Source organism: Sinohyriopsis cumingii, chromosome 2 (genome assembly GCF_028554795.1).
Source record: "Sinohyriopsis cumingii isolate HCF-2022 chromosome 2, ASM2855479v2, whole genome shotgun sequence".
In the NCBI taxonomy this organism is placed as follows: domain Eukaryota; kingdom Metazoa; phylum Mollusca; class Bivalvia; order Unionida; family Unionidae; genus Sinohyriopsis; species Sinohyriopsis cumingii.
Genome location: NC_142962.1, coordinates 67,567,784 through 67,586,503, shown reverse-complemented (window position 1 = coordinate 67,586,503; position 18,720 = coordinate 67,567,784). Strand labels below are relative to the sequence as shown.

Sequence of the window (18,720 nt, the reverse complement as noted above, 5' to 3'; positions counted from 1 at the left end):
TTTGCTTACAGTGGAAAATACGTGTTTCACTAAAGAGGATGTTTTGCTTAATAATGATTTAGTACTTAGTTTCATCGATGGTCTTCTACAGCGATATCATAGTAATCACCGCAGAGTATCTCTCAAACTTCACCTTGTTCACCCTATGTATACTTGGTTCAGAATTGACACAATAACAGCAGCGAGGACAAGAATTGTTGAGGTTGTGTGTGTAAATCTGAAGTCATCAACAGGTCAACTGATAGCTGAAGTTGCCAAAATCTGCATGTGTCGATCACAAGCATTCAAACTTGTAGCAAGCGGCAAGAAAATTCCTGAAAAAGAAAGAATAGAAGAAATCCCATTCCTACAAAAAGACTGCACTATCAGAGCATTGATATCATTACAAATTCAAATCAACATCACAGTTAAAATTTGTAATGGACAAAGAGAAGGAATCTGCAACAATTTCAGGTTAAAGTGTACAAATTAGACACCAAACGATTTTATTTTGCTACAGCAAGGAGTGTTTGGTTGAAAGATGAACTAGTAATTTCAATGTTTGAACATCTAATTAAAGATTTATTCCGAGTGATTTACGGTCAGATTTTTTTTGGGGGGTGAGGTATTGCTAGTGTGATTTTATTAGACGCTGATATAGGCGAAGATTGATAGAAAAGAACTCAGAACCAACTAGGAACCGATACTGACCAATATGCAACCAATTTTAGATCAGTATTACGTGCCCGTTTTAATTTAATAGCATGCAACAAAACGCAGTCTATTCATATAAGTAGGTATTTGTATGAAGTAATTCTAACCATTTATCTAACTTAACACGATGATCTATTACCATTACATTTTCCTTTTTAAGAAAAGGCCATTTTTATGTTATCAGTCTTATCGCACAAAGGTCTTTAGAAAACAATGACAATAAAATCAAACAGAGAATTAGCCATTATGTAAGATGTAATTATTTCTTACTGGATACTAATATTCCACAGTTCATAATCATAGTTTGTACCTTCCATCAGTTCAGATGCTTTTCCGGTGTAATTATAAACCCCATATCTTGAAGAAGAACAAACAGTTACAACAGACAATGCTCTGTCAATTTTTGAAAATCGCGTGGCATTATGATTTTCTTTCCGTATGCAATGCAAAGAAAACTCTCTGTACGTGTGTTTCATGAGTTACCAGTTCCTGATCTTAACCTTATCAGTTTTACATTTATTATACCTTATTTTTTGTTCTTATTTCTTCTGACAGATGTTGTTTTAAACAATATCTCTGAACATCATTTACATGTTGTAAGCATGGGGCTTTAATCGGCATTCTTTCAAAATTGTTAACAACTATCGTACATTACAAATGACATAAATATGAACTCAAAAGTTATATGCTTTTCTTGCTGATTGTAAGCAACAACAAATGTAAGTAGCTTATGTTTATCTAAAGCAGAAATAACGTCATAATGAAGAACGAATGCAGAATAAAAAAAAAAACATTAATTTGTTTTTAAATACTGATTAAATTAAATCTTGCTCTCATAACATTTTTCATTAGTTTTGCTTGCTTTGGTACTTTGTACCCAGTTTGGAAGTTTTATATATTTTATTAAATTATATTATATATATTAATTTTCATTGCGTGTACAATGTATTTGCAATGAAGACAAAAGTGTTTTACAAATCACACGGCAAATAGCAATCCTTCCAAGAGCACAGGTCTAAAATGATCGTGTTGGTCAGTGAAATAATCCATATAACAGAAATACTGACAAACAAGAGTATAATACTGCTGCGAATCCAGCCCCAGCGCTTTTGGATCCCTTTCTCCGTATAAAGCCACATAAGACAATTACAAAAACAAAACCAGAACAAAACATAAACTGCAAAAACATCAAGTACTATACAGAATCTAACTGATGTTGCAATAGATACGTACATAGGATATATACATGAATTGATAAATAAAACGAGCAAGGTTGCACACTAGTAACGTTGCTACATTTGCTTGCTTGTAATGACTAGAACAAAAGACACCAATTGATGACGTAAGCTAGTTCTCAAGTAATGAACCTTCGCGCCAACTACAATTGTCCAATTACATTTCTTATCCGCGACCAAAAATGTTTTGAACGAGCCATTTCTTAAAACTAACAAAAGTTATATTCTAAAGTAATATTGTAGAATTGAGTAGGTACTACTTAATGACTTAAATCACTTTTAAATAAATGTATAAATGGATATTTTTATAATTTGATAGTTTGGAACATTGGTATGAGAAAACGAATTAACAGGAAGAAAATGTTTATTTTTCGATACCTTGTACATTATTTGTACCTATGAAAGAAAAATGTCAGCTTGGATTCTAACTGCTTTAAGCCGCTGAATTTGTGTATTCTAAACCTGCGAATCAAATAGGTTTCTTTTTATTTCCTGTTTTCTGTGCTCCAATTAAAGTTATTGGCGATTTCAGTCGGGATTGCATCATTGAAAGTATGGCATTAAAAAGATAAATGTTCGACCACTGGGCTCTATTGGTTTGCCAATCTCATCTGCGAAGGTACCATTCAAATATTTAATTTCTCCGTTTCTCCAACATATTGAGTGCGGCATAAATTATATTTTCTGTGTTGCATGTTACAGTTCGGCTGTGAATATGCAACTTTTCACGTGTGGCTGTGCTAAAACATGTTTGTTTCCTAATTGTGTTTGCACGTTTTGCATCTTTCGTTTCCACAAGGCTTCGATTCCCAATCTATTTTTTATCTGAGAGGGACTTCAAATTTACCCTGATTAGTATATCTCTTAAATGATATAACTGGTTTATGTGGAAAGGTTAATGTGCGCGGTTTACACGATACAATGGTTTGTGAATAATGCAAACTACTTTTTTGTTCTCTTTATAAATGTGGATAAAGGGTGTGTGTTCAGTATTTTCTTTTAGAAGTGATCATGTGTGTGTGTGTGTGTGTGTGTGTGTGTGTGTGTGTACGCACCTGGTGTTAACTCGTTGGAAAGACTAACTTGAAATTAATACCATCAGTGGACCTCCAGATGTCAAATTTGATGGCTCCGCTTTGTTTCACATAGGTTTCCCATTTTTCTATAACCCCACAGCAAAGAAATGCCGTATTAGGGTCATTAATTAAATATGCGGTGTCCGAAAAATTCAATGAATAAAATTGGCAGAGCTGATCAAGGACTAAAACATCTAAGAATCTCCGTCGTCAAAGCATCCACAGCTGTCTTTAAAAAAAGTTTCAAAAGGACATTTGACATTACATTTTCTTATCGAAAGAATAATATTCTCTAAATTCATGTTAAAATCGAAATAACATTTTTTTTCAACAATGAAGAAATGGAACAAATGGTTATGTTTTATTAAATAAAGACAGATACAACATGTTTGTTTTTTTCTTCAATCAATTATATTATCTTGAAGATATACGCATATAAAACATGTACGGTAGTCAATTGGGTAGACAAACTTAGTGCTTCCCCGAAAATTATCACCAAAAATTAGCTGTGTGAAGACGCATTGTCGTTGAGTATGTCTATATCGTCATAAACTAAGTAACAGAAAGAAGCAAAACCAATAAGTGTTATAAAACTTAACAAACAATTTAATTATCAATATTATAAATGAAAATGTGAGAGGAACTTACAGTATTATGAAACAAATCCAAAATGATATTTAAAAATTTCTATTAAAGTTCAAAAGAATGCAAAATTCTATATAAATGTCAGAACCGGAAATGTACTGGTCCACCAAGAATCGTTGCTTTGTCAAAATGGCGCTGTCCAGAACTCCTAATAATTCACAATAGTTCCAGTGAACATAATATAATACTAAGATACCACCTGACTCACCTGTCCATTTTGAACAAGCTCGAAATTACTAAACATATTTACTAATAATTCTAATATTAGTAACTGTCAACACGCACATAAGCATTAATTTATAGATCCTACGCAATGTTACGTTCTAACTTCTTACAACAGATCGTACATACATACATACAGAGGAAGTAGTCCATATGTAAGGAAATCTGGCATTTTTATTTTAAAAAATTAATATAAACCAAGACATACTAGGAAGTCCAGTACTTCTTTTCTTCTTAAAGCGGTAAGTTCACAATTATTGGGAGTGTTTATTTTTCTTTAAAGACATTCATTAAAGAGGTGTATGGGAGAGTATCCACCTTGAACGCACTTCTTTTCTTTTTAAAGAGGTTTGCTTAAGATCACTGGTGGTATTTATTTGTTCTTTATATTATATATAGAAACAGCATGAGTAGTAGCTCGATATGCGTGTAAAGCTCCAAGTGAAAGTGATAGTACACGTCTTTTCAATATCATAAATGGTCCTAAAATGTTATATCCCATAGCCTGAACGTCAGTTGCCAGTTAGAACATTGACTATATCGTGTATATTGATATGTACCTGTACTTCATTGCTTATTTAACAAAATTGAGAAAATATGTTGTTGTTGTTGTTGTTGTGGGGTTTAACGCCATTTTTCAGCACGATGGGCTATTCATGGCGGCCAGTATTAATGGTGGAGGAAGAACCCGGAAAACCCCGGAAAGAACCACCGACCCACGAGAAGCTACTGGCAAGCTTTCTCACATGCCCACATTGGCTGAATCTTAGACTCGAACCGCCGCAGACAGAGGTGAGATGGCAGTGATCCGTAACGAAGAGCGCTTTAGACCACTCGGCCACTCGGGGCCCCGAGAAAATATGAGATACGGTCATGAATGTAATATAGTGTCAGTACTTACAACAACCTGCATTGTGTGTGTTAATAATGTATTGAGAGACATACAATTTTAATAGTGCTTTTTTCCGATTTTTTTAAGAGAGAGAGAGAGAGAGAGAATATTTACTTGGGTTGGTTCCGTAAACCTGTAACCCGCTCTACGTTCCATAAGCATTTGGATTTGACACTCCAATATGCCCAACGGCTGTGCACACTGTTGAATATAATTTAAATATGTTTACAGTTATAATCATTTCTGTTAAAATTTCAAGTACATACCGATTGGTAATTCAAGTTGGAAGGTGGGACCTGTTCAGATATAATTTACAAAAACCCAGAAAATCTTATTTTATAGAGAAAGGCACTTCTCTACATCTTGATCATTATATGATTAATGTCAAGATACATTGAATATATGCATGTACACTGCTTTAATCATTACTGTGGTTTTGAAGCACTAAACATTAAAATTCGATACGTTTCTAACAAAACTGACCTCCAATGTTTTGATTCTGTCGTCGTATGGAATTTTGCATATGCATGTGATTGTTCTACTTGTCTGTTGTTACGTGGGTAAATGAATTTACATGCATTCATGACTAAACCAGTGTTTATGCCTCATTAAAGATATGTCAGACCTTAAAGCTATTAATTTTAATGTAGATTTGAATTTCATTATATTAAATAAGTTAATACCAATCTGTACAACATTATAATTGTGTAGTTCATAGCCCTTATATGTCAATTATGATTCGAAACAAATACAGTTCCTTACTTCTATTCCATTGCCACAATAAGTGTGTTAAGCTCAGGCCCGGTGGCAGCAATTAAATCATGTTACGCAATGTATTTGACTGACAGGACTGTAAGTAACAAATTTAACCTAGCCTAACTAAAACACACAATCTTAAATAGCTTATATATTTTGGCACATCGTAAAAGATTATCCTGCACTTGTTAGTGTCAATGCGATTAAAAGCAAATCACTGAACTATCTAATTGAAAATAAACAATATCTGCCAGGAAAAGATGACTTCTTCGGAATATTAAATGCTTTATATAATCATAACAATATTATACTTCATTCTTAAAAATGTAAAGTCCTTGCTATAGTTTTTCTTTTCCATTGATATCATGAAGCTTTTCTCACCATAAACACAAAATATCTGTGTGAACATTTCAAAGTTCCCCACGTAAATGTCTTTTACGACTTATTCATGCGGAAGTTAATTTAAATAGATATTTATATGCCCCATCCGAACGGATTAAATCAATCTTTCAAATATCGGTAGATTGAGCTTATCAAATTTATCTGAATGAAGACTTTATATAATTTTGTTATGCTAATACAATAAGCATCCAAACTGGTTGCCGGAATGTTGTTAAGGTTGGAATTTGAAATGAGAACGTAAACGTCGAATTATCATGCTAATTATATAAAGAAGCTATTGGTGATTCCTTTTATGACCCTTTCTTTCGTCCAGATGCACATAATGGTAGCTAAGCAATTCACGTCTTCAAATTCATTGACTCTGTAAATATTTACAGTGAAACAATCTTTGTCCTCTGCAATATTTATCATGAAATTTACACTTACATTTTAAATTTCTGTCAAGAATATTATTAATGTATGTGAATATGAGTGGTATAAATGCTTCAAATCAATCCCTGTAATGTTATTGTAGGTACTCAGAATGAATTTTATGTCATGAAATCAATATGATGCTAAACGGAAAATAGTGGTTTGACATAATAATGAGATATGCAGTATGCTTGTCAGAAAATAATCCCGAAAAATGCAGTATTCTCTCTCATTATTTCAATGTCACTCTTACACATACAGTATTAACCGTTTCCCTGTCAAGAAATTTACACTTTGCCTCCATACTACTTCAATAAAGTGTTTGAAGAAAACTATTTCTGCATAAATCTTCCTTATTTTGAATGATGATGGTTTCTTACAATTACAAGTAGGATTAATTAACGAATATAGTACGAGTAGGATAAAACTTTCAAATAATATCGAATACATGACCCATCAAGAACACTGACTTCAAAAATGTTAATTGATATATGCCTTGTAAGCATGGTAACAGAATGGGTAATGAGTTTTAGGTTCTTTTCATGACGACTGATGTTTATTTGATCTTGATAAACTGAATCATGCGAAACAAATTTAAATTAAAAAGAAGAGAAAACATAAACAAATACAAAAAATACCCATATACAGATAAAGATATAAAAAAACCGCACAGTGTTTAATTATTGTTTGTTTACAAATGCAAAATGTAAATGTTAAAATGAAAGGAAAAGATGCTGCTGATAAGGAATTGCACAAAAGATCACAATATAGTCATAATGTAACCACGTGACCTTAATTTATTTCCGTCTAGGGTGTTTCTCAATATTGGTTACCATAATACCCAGCATGGTAGGTAGCAGATAGAATCAAAAGATTCCACTGTGCACTTGAATATGTGAAGTGCGTCGTAAACAGGTTTTTAAAGGGTACTTCAGCAATATTTCTTTGTACAGACCTTATATACAATGATTAACGTTTTCTTCTTGGTAGACAAGGTAGATGATTGCAGAGGAAAAATACCAATGCACTTCATTTGTTACATGCTAGGAAATGCAGACCTAAATATTAATATGTTTCCTAAGGATCTCGATTATCAAGGCAACGTCTAAACTGCAGAATATAAGCGAAATGTTTACCAAAAAAGGCTATTTTACCATTAATAGACTGCATAAGTGGCATTTGTGGAAATTATTTACCGCTCACCAAATGAAATATAAGCATCTGGAAAAGTCTGAAAAAGTATTAGATTTCAATCATGAAAAAATATTATTGACATCCTGGCAAAACAGACTGTACTGAATGACCCTTTTTCTTATATCTATATACTGATCAGCAACTAACGTTGACACCGCAAAGGACTGTGGTTTTGCCAAAAGTACTCGAGGCAAAGGACCATGTCGTAGACTTCTTGATGAACCCTGAGTGAGAGTAGATCATCCACTAATTATAAGAGTGTTTCAATAATGACATTAGAACAGGAATATAGTACTCATCTCATAGCTTAACTGTGAATCGTTGTTGAAGCAGCTATAGAGTGGGTAAAGAATTTTACAATTTTCAAAGAAACTTTTCACTTGTATACACAACTTAAGATTGTTAAACTTAGTACATATAAAGACTGATTTAAATAAAGCATTTTGAATGACATGACTAATCCTCACCACCAAACTTTGTTGTTAAATAAGTAAAGCTTATTGCACTAAATTTTCTAAACGATCATTTGGGTTTCTCTAAAATACATGTATGTGACTGGTGAGGTAATAGGAAATGTTAGAATTATATGACTATTTTGTTATCTGTGCATAGTATGCTGGACCCATGTTATATCGGCATAGAACAATCATACAGCGGACAATTTTATCTAATTCAAGGTAAAGAAAGTTTTCGAAGAGTTTATCATTCTTCCGATTTCACCTATTATGACTTTGTGTATTTTTTGCGATGAAATTGCATAAAATTGGATAATTTCATTTCTTCATCCAGGATTTCTAGAATGTTTGGAATTTCTGATCGATTCACTCATGATGTCAATACTGTTGTTTATTTATTTATTTTAATTTGCAAATGGAAAATGGTAATTGATGGAAACAACTTCCGGTATGAGGAAAACACTATCGAAGTAAGTCATTCCCCAGATCCACACTTTATTATCATGCACAGTGATTAGATAAGATGTCATTTCCCAGATGCAAGCCTTATTATCATACAACGAATTCATATGAAGGCTTTTGATTGAATCACATGGCACAATCAGATCGACAGACATCATTCACACACAACAGCGTACTACAAACCGTTTATAAGAAACGTTACCACCGGCAAAACTAAGGGATGTATGTAACATTCTAAAAACAGTGGCTTTAAATACATGGAGTTAAATTTTTCAGTACTCAGAGGGATTTGGCTATCCGTGTTTGAAAATTCGCTGTAAAGTTAGTCCTTCTCTCCGGTACGGAAAACATGAAGGTTCAAATTAGAGAATTTACACACCGAGACTAGACAGACAGCTTTTGCTAAACAAACAAAACCAACATATATTAAGTTGATTGTTAGTTGCGATATGCAAGACGTTAGAAAACCTAACCGGATCTAAAACGTAAAAGCAATTACTTGTTCGAGAAAGAAAACCACACTAAACTTTTTATTTAATTGGACGCATATATTAGCTCTTATTAATTCGTTCTCTAGTGTTACGGTTGATTGTAATGCAATTAATGTGTCAAATTGTATACATACAAGCAGTTCCCTATGCACTTTATCATATGAGGGGTGACTTATTACATATATTGAATTTCATGCGGAATTGCTAGCATTTCCTCTCTGTGAACTACAATGGTGTTGAATTTAAACACGTGACTCTAATCACTGCGGCCAATCGACCGTTATAAAACGGAGTGAATTCATATGATGACTGTCCTAAGGGCTGCCATAAAAGGACTAGAAGATGCCTTTTGCAAATCTCTCATGGTATAAAAAGCGCAACAAAGCCGTGCCTATATTGTTGTGGTGTTTGCACAATTGTTTTATCGAACAACAGGAAACTAAATGATTTATTAGTGTATCTTTGAAATCAAAATACTTACTAAAAATAACCTGAGCAATGATAATCTGATATTTTTGTATTTCGTCCATTATATTTTGCCACATCATTACCTGGTTGCTTTAGATGCATAACAATTTATGTTTAGTTCGCGATAGTGAAAACTGTTGTTTCAATTTTGTTTTTGAATTTTCGAATTTTAATGTTTAGTGCTTCAAAAAGACAGTAATGATTAAAGCAGTGTACATACATATGTTCAATGTATCTTGACATTAATATAAATATTATCAAATACAATTATTTTTATTGGTATAATTTTTAACTTCTCTACTCCAAAAACATTTTCAGTTTGTTTCAAAATTTGCATCCAGTTTCTTTTTCTAATACAAACAATAGTAATTTCAGAATACTATACATTGGTTGTTCAATATTTACTGCATAAATAGCTATTATGTCATAATTTATATATTTTAATAATAAATTTTATCATTGTTTTGTTGAACATTTCCAGTTGCTCTAACTAGCATATAACGGAAGTCAGGTATCAAGAAGTGGTGTTTGGTAAAGAAAATTACTGCTTTATCATCAGAATTAAATTTTATTATTTCCGTTATGATGCTTAGTTTCCACATAGTCCTTGAGTTGGACAATTTAAATATTTATAAGGTTTCCACATAATCTTTGAAACTGGACAAATTTAAATATTTTATAAGGTTTCCACATAGTCCTTGAGCTTCGACAAATTTAAATATTTTATAAGGTTTCTACATAGTCCTTGAGCTTGGACAATTTTAAATATTTTATAAGGTTTCCACATAGTCCTTGAGCTTGGACAAATTTAAATATTTTATAAGATTTCCACATAGGTTTCAGTCGTTTAGAAAAGCAAAATTCCTAAGGCATATCTTATGCTTTTTTTTCATCACTATCGAAATTGTATGCATCACTAATCCTTTTCAAAAAATCGGTGATTGTATTTAAAAGACGATCCTTAAACACGCAATTTCAATGCACGTGTTCTAACTATAGCTATCACACGAATAACATTCAATATTACCACAATAATTATCTAAAATTAATTTTTGTATTAATCAACATTTGTACTAGTATGCATTATTGATATAGAAACCTCAAAATTAACATAAAAGCGTCAAACACAAATGTAGCATTAGACCGAATTCCAATTACCGTCGTTTCTTCAAAACTACCAGCCCTTTGTTATCTATTAAAGAGGATTCCGACAACACTTTCAATGCAGCTATATTATCGATTTTCCAGATATTCAAATCCCTTCAATCATAATCACAAACAAATATACATGAAAGGCTTGACGGGGTGTGTGTATCGCTTTTTCTTATTGCGAACTGTAGCTTATATGTACAAGGAAATAACCTATGAGAATAATAGTCGAGATAGTGTTGCAATTTGCAGTTGAATAACGTTGCTTATTGAGTAACTCAACAAAAAAAATGTGTTGTCACTTAATTAGAGTTTCTATAAAATTATATTTGGAAACATTTTTCCAAACAAAAATGATGGTTAGCTATTATTTTGTTTTTCTGTTTAATATATATATCTCTATCGACCAACTCAATAAATTGTAACTAATATCATTAACATCCAGGTATCTGAAACATAAAAATATGAACCTTCATGAAAAGATGATGACATACCGTACGATAATATTAAATTACCCTTTTCTCAATTTAATTTTAATTCTGGTAATTGAATTTCAACATAGTCACTCTCTTGATACATAATTACTTCAAAATCAACTTTGATTTTCCCCATCAGAAATACAATTTCCATTCAGGAACAACTTACTCCCCTGCACGCACAATAACTATTATATTATAATTGCTTTTGTATCTTTTGTAAAACAGAGTAGTCATTGTAGCCTATGTTGAATTGCATATTGCAGGCATCTTTCCTGTCATACTGTTAAATTGTTATAGCATCAAATTTTATTTTTGGGTTGGATTTGAACAGTCATTGGCCAAATTTTATACAAACCTCTTTTTCTCTTTTATTTATATTATCAACTGTTTTATAATCAACATTCTTTTTATTTTGTCAGGTCAACATTATCAAAAGTTTTATTTTTTTTTGTGAGTTTTTATTTTCACTGATGTTCAATATGCCACTCATTGTATCGGTAGTTTTCATTAAAAAGGCTTTATTTTGTAATATTGATTATTGGTCTATCGTATATAGTAAAGGGCACAGTTTGTTGACAAAGTGTGACAACCCGTATCTTAGTCATTGCTTACCAGGAGTACAATCCTGAACAAGAAGACTATCTAGCATATAAACATAAGCTTTGAAAACTCATATGTACATACAATACACGTGTATAATTAGTATTCATTTTACGATCTAAATGTGGGCTATTTAAATAAAAAAGAAAGTACTTATTTAAGAAAATATTTATTCATCGTCTGTTAGACAAATATACCAAAAGAGATCAGAACGAGTATTTCACAATAGTTAAGAGGTCATCAATATGTTATCCAAAAATAAAAATACTTGTATAAAAGTCATCAGAAATGAAAGACTTAATATAAGCACTGACACATAGTTTATGATCTTTCAATGAATACTGTCCATTTTAAAATAGAATAGTCATGCCTTCAAAACTATCGCCCAAATATTAGCAATCACAAACATATCGTACATAGCAAATACTCTGTGTCTCAGTGATATTTACAACAACAAAAAATCCTCGATACCCCGTTAAGAAAGAACAAATATAAGACTTGAAACTTTAATCTGCAATAACGTTTCTGTGCATTACATATTAAAATCTTCATCCGGCTTTCACAAATCCTCTATATAATCATTTTGTCATCTCCTTGCCTGCAAAATAAATAAACGTCAACACTTATCAAAGTAAATTAAAGATTCGTTAGCTGTATTCAATATAGCTTCAGTTATCATTATTGTTTAACTTGACTGAGTCGACCCATTTTAAAATTATTGAAATATGGACATCAAGCAACGAATGCACGGTTGTTTAACTACTCTTTGTAGATGCTTGTGTCCGTTACAGTGACTACATCTAACATTTTAGCAATAAGTCTGTGTGTTTCCTTTGAATATTTCTGGTTTCTTACGAGCACACTGGCGGCTGCTTTTTTTAAATATAAATTTTTGGTGTAACCGAAGAAAAAGTTTCTAATATTCACTGAATGTTTTTGAGGTCCTCGCATAACATATTGTCACACTATTTTCTTAAACGAAACAAATGTATATAAATGTGGTTATTATAAGCAGCAATCAACACAGAGACGAGACGCTTCCTATGTGTATATTACAATAAGCAATGTAGTTACCGCATGTTTCAGTATGAATAATCAGTCATGGTCACTCTGTGTACATAAAAAAGAAAAGCCAGGTTATATACTTGCGTAAATATAAACAGTATTTTTGTAGTACTCTTGTATTTTGTGCTATATGTTTAGACCCTTTCGTTGTATCTTAAATAGATTTTCGTTAAAACAAAATTGTACACCAAACCTATCTGCCACAAGAAATGCCATAATCCAATATACTTACCATTTTTCTTGCCAGAAATCATAAACTCGGAAATCGGGATCATCTGCAAAGTATACGAAAACATATATATTTAATGATTGTATTGAAATGTTTGATTGATTGTAACTCAGAAGAGAAAATAAATTAATAATGTAACAAACAGGGATGGTTATACAAAATTGTGGTTTGCATGCTTCAGACACAAGGTATGAAGTACATAATTAACGATGTAAAAACCATAAAGATAGATTTTGAATATAAACAAGCAAAAAATTAAGTTGTTTGGGTATCTATATGGTCAGAGTTTATATAGACCATTATAGTTTTCATTAATAAAACGAAAAGCACGACGAAAAGTGAATAAAAGGACACATAGTTCGAAATATTCGATAAAAGTGACAGGACCACCGTATAGTTTACATCGTAGCATTGACAGAAATGATATGTACATACCCGCTGCTCGCATCGGCGTAGGGACACCTGAAAATTAGGTCAACAATAAGTATGTTTTAGCAATAAAAGATTTTAAGATTTCATGACTGTCACTTAAAATAACGAGCAACAACAGTAGCAAAATACTGAAATGATGGTGGATGAGAAAATTTAAACATGTTCTTTTTAAACATGACCTAATTTAAATACAGTGGAATTCAGTTAGTCTAAAATGCAAGGGAAGTAAACAAGTTGAAAGCATTTCTCATATCTTTATTCGCTCTTGTATTAAAAACTAAAAATAATGGTAATTACCTACAAATGAGAACGAAAGAAAAAAATGCTTTTTTAGGAAAGATCAAAAGTTAAACATGTCCCCAAAGTTTAATTTTCGTTATATTGATAGATATGATTTTTCCAGCGTTCCAAAATGCTTTAGGGAAAATTACAATTGAGTTGGGTTTGAAACTTCAAATTAGATACCAAACTACGGTTGTATCGACCATTATTTCATTAAACCATAGAGAGAATATTATTATAGATTTTCAAACTATTTCGACATATTATCAAGAGATTTTTACTTTACTATTTTTAAAACTCTGAGGTAAGGTACGTGTCTTTGCTAGCCTTTCTTTAAATATCAATACCACATTTGCCAAAGGCATTGTGATTTATTTTGGATACTATGTCAACATTGCAACACAGTCAAATTAAGTTTATATGCATATCTTTAACACAGCTTCATTCTATTGAGATACTTTGTGTTACTGCAGGAGACAGACTGCTAAAGACACAGCTACTGAGGAGTAAAAAAATATAAAACAAAAGAAACGCAAATTTAATTATTGATTCTAAACTATCAAAAGCTATTTTCAAGGTTGATCATAAAGAAATCTATAAAAAGACACAAAAATGTACCTTGGAAATCAAAGCAAAATTATTGATTTGGTTTCCTGAAGTAGGTCAGTAGCAAAATATTAACTGACAATAGTTCAAAAAGGGAGCATTTTTATTGATGACTTCTGTCAGAGATAAAAGCCTGTCCTCTTATGGAGTTCCTCAATATTCAAATAATTTCTTATTTGTATCAATTTAGTCAACAGATGACAGATTCCTAGTTCAAAGAGCTGCAGAGTGTAGTAGTAGTGAAAGCCATCTTAGTGAGTGGCTTCCCTTGAAATTCTAAACCTATGCGCAAGTAAGGAAGATTAGAAAACAAAACGTGATAAAACAATAATACCAAAGAGAAAAGATCAATAGTACCACCTTGTAATTCGTCCTTACTTGACAGACATCTCAGTACATCATTAGCATTGCCAGTATATGTCTACCAGATGTTAATTGGTTTTAATAAATCTGTAATTTTACAGAAGAAAAAAAAAACTACTCATCTTCAGAAACGCATTCGTACAAAACGGAACAACGATAGTATAGGAAATGTGTGACATCTCTAATTATTGTATATGCTACCCGGAGTAAGCATGGATTCGTAAATTATCATTTTTCAATTTAAATAAACAAATTTAAGATTTAGCTGACGTTTGGATAAGGTATACGAGTTTAATATTCCAACTGGAATCACATGAACGCAGACTAAACAGCAGACTATGGATATTACCTCGTGCTGGTGCATCTGGTAGGGTGAAATCAGAGGACATTGCTGTTGTCAATGGTGGTTGTTTTCTTGGTTTATTGGTCTTTGGTGGTGGTCTTTTAAATACTGGACGATCAGAACCTTTACAACAGTCCTTGAAGCCATTTCTACAGCAGTCTGGTCTTTTGAAACCTTTGGCGCTATACAAGACGTAGCAGTGTTGTTAAAACACACACACACACACACACACACACACACACACACACACACACATATATATATATATATATATATATATATATATATATATATATATATATATATATAGAGAGAGAGAGAGAGAGAGAGAGAGAGAGAGAGAGAGAGAGAGAAGAATAAATTAGCGTTTAAAAGAATAATGTATCTTGCTGAAAGACAAAGGACAGAATCCGACCCGGACTAAAATGGGCAGAATTCCAACCTCCAACCCCATTAATTATCTGTCCGGCACGCTAACCACTGTGCCAACGCGTTAACAATTAAACGTAACTGAGACGGATATACAGACACATACATATATACACCGAAAAGTGAAAAACATGAGTTTTAGAAATCAACGACATCGGCGGAATGTATCGAAATATATGTTCACGAGAAGAGATGCATGTAATTTTACTTGTAATTCAAGAATAGCATGATTTTTAAATGCATTCACCATAGTCAAAACATGACAACGCAAATTAAAAGCCTGTAATGTCATTGCATGTCGTTGTTGACGAAGAAATAGTATAAATAGTGGGAGTTATACCAATATGGGTATATATTGATATTATACATACCATTCTGAAAATGGGTCAAATCCGATAGGCCAATTTCCAATGTATCTCCAGCAAACCCAGGCTGTGATTAAAGCCAGTAAAAGAGCAAGTAGTGCAAGAAAGACAATCCACACAATGTTTCGTTTGTCCTCAATGAATGTTTTGTAGCCAGTTGTCGTTGTGCTTGAGGTTGTCGTTGTTGGATCGAATACAATTACTGTAACTGACGTCGAACCCACCCGTGCTGGGGATCCGGCATCAGTTGCATACACGATGAAAGGCAAACTTGTTCCTCCTTTAATTCCATTAAGACTTTCTTGAAGCGTAACGCGACCCGTTGAGGACACATCGAAGTAGTTTTGAGAGAGTCCAGTTTGGTCAGTACTGAAGACAAACTGTCCGTCCGCCCCGCTATCTGCATCAGTAGCCGATATATTGCCTAGTACCATACCAACGGCTGCATTATTGTAAGCGTAGAAGGTGTATGAAGAGTACTTGAAAGTGGGAGTGTGGTCATTTATATTCTCTAAAAAGATCAGAATGTTTCTTGAAACAAACTTTATTATATACACTAAGAACGAGTATAAAATATTTCTTATCATGACATCCCGGTACTACATGTTAGTCATTCTTATATAATTGTGTAGGTTCTAGCTGAATTGAAAATGTGATGTTCTGACAGCTGTACGCAAACATTCAACTAAATATACTGAGGATATCTACGGGTTTTTTAGAAGATAAAATTAAATATTTTACGAGTGACAAAACAAATGTTTCCACTTCACAAGCGAAATATACCCAGATATCTACGTAAAAATGTAGATTTTCTTTTTATTATATATTTTAAACATCAAATATCTTTGATTTGCATGGATTTGATTTCCTATTCTTTATCAATACGATTCACGGCTGAATTACTACATCGATAGAAACAAGTTCCAAAATTATACAATAAGTTTTTGGACAGCAACATTTTAAAACTTTAGATTGTACATATAATGCTTCAAATTCTGTATTTTGACAAATTAATGAATGTTTTCGTGCGAAAATGAAGATATTTTATTTTCGTTAACACATTTCTTGTGCGAATTGACACAGTGAGCATTGCTGTGTAGATGGTACTATAGCAACATGGCAGAACGCTCCAACAGGTGTCAGAAAATAACATCATTAAACAACATATTTTACTGAACGTAAGTTTGCTTCTAAGAAGTATGGCTTCTATTTTTGTTGATGTCTGCGTTCAGATGTGACGTATGCGTTTTGGCATACTTGCTGTATATTTCGTTTAGCGATGCCGCACCCTAATTTCGATTGTCACTTATTTTCGTTTTGCAAGCGACACTATTCAATGTTTCATTTATCCATTACTTTCAGTCATGATTTTGATTGTAAACACAGTTAAAATCGCTACTTAAACCATTGTATTACTATATGTAATCAAGATGTGTTCCTAAAAACGTATACGTTTTGTCGTTGAGTGTAACAGATAGACAATACCATAAGCGCGACACCGAATATCGAATATATAACATGTCATGCAAGTTCATTCACTGACAGTTGTCATGTTGAGAAGAAAAATAAACTAATTATACAAACATAATACTTGAATCCTTTTGTTGTTGTTGTTGTTGTTGTTGTTTGTTCATTTGTATGCAAACATTATGGCTTCTTATAGGGTCCTCAGTCCTGACACATGTTAAGATCTAAGATCTATTCATTCTCATGAGATAGATAGATGGGGGGGGGGGGAAGAGGAAGGGAGGGAGAGAGGCAGGAGGAAAGGAATAAGAAAATACTAGGCCTAAATATGGAAATGCAGCTCTGAATAAACGTCTAAATTTATAAAGAAAGTACTTTCAAGTGTGATATCTTCACTGCGGCAATATCATTTTATCCCACATATATATTTTAATATCTCATTATGTAATATATAATAAAATTTATTTTTAACTTTAATTTTGGTATACAAATGAGGTGTCATCATTTTCTAATCGACATGGCAACAATACAATTATAAACGGTTGTATAAGTGCAAACATTTACCAGATCTTTGTAAAATACGTTGATCCCTTGGGCTCAAATTTTATTGAGGCTTTTATGGCAAACTATTATAAGGAATCTGTGCTTGATCCGGTGTTTAGATCCGTGAATTAAATCATACAAATGAAACGAAATAGACCCTTAAGCTATAAAATACAAATGGTCACGCATAAATAGTGATTTTAATAGGTCTTCACCACTGCTCATTTTTTACTGGTTATTTTATTTCAGCATGGCGTGGTAAAGATATACATATCTGAGTCAATATGGCACAGATATACTCATCTGAAGCAACATAGCATGGCACAAGTATTACACATATCTGAGTCAACATGACATGTCGCAGATATCATGTATCATCTTTTGAATTATAATATAATTATTATTTAAGTCGTTTAGGACAATGAAGTTAGATTTTAAATCCTATAATTCAGTGGTTAGTAATATAGTAAAAGTGCATGTATACTTCGTCGTAAGAGTTTCATTCGTGACAAGGCTGATCGCGAATGTGAAATCAGCAACTAAGCAGGTCAAGAATGACATGCGAGTGTGAATGGGGATCACGTAAACAAAGCCTTTGATTCATAGTGTCATTGCCCTATTCAGAGCTATTACTATATTGGATTAATTTATCCTCGGACCCGCATTCGAATTTCCGTAGAGTACGAAAGAAAGTTTCTCTAACCTGTATGATAATAATATTTGTATTACATATTAATTCTGCCTAGTATTATGAAGCATTCTCCTGCAGAATCCAGGGATATTACTTTCCGTTCTGTTTGATGTATATTTGTAATTCTATTTAATTAATCCTATATACCTTGATTTATTTCGTGGGAATCTGGAATGAATGTGTAGATAGATTAGAATTAATTATAAGATCGCCATGCGAGTGTGCCTTCTACGTAAGAACGCATATAATACGGACTCAGAAGCGTCGATATTTGG

At 32.6% G+C, this 18,720-nt stretch overlaps 1 protein-coding gene across 1 annotated transcript in view; it reads right to left on the bottom strand.

The window, feature by feature from the left end:
- Positions 1 to 234: 234 nt before the first annotated feature.
- The window catches only part of LOC149805086 (cadherin-related family member 1a-like), a 40,216-nt gene continuing 21,730 nt past the window's right edge, over positions 235 to 18,720 (bottom strand). Inside the window, exons 10-12 of the mRNA XM_089933574.1 lie at positions 15,969 to 16,255; positions 12,928 to 12,970; positions 235 to 314 (exon numbers count right to left, since the gene is read on the bottom strand). Coding sequence (XP_089789700.1) covers positions 235 to 314; positions 12,928 to 12,970; positions 15,969 to 16,255 — 410 coding nt within the window. The remainder of the gene's footprint in view (positions 315 to 12,927; positions 12,971 to 15,968; positions 16,256 to 18,720) is intronic.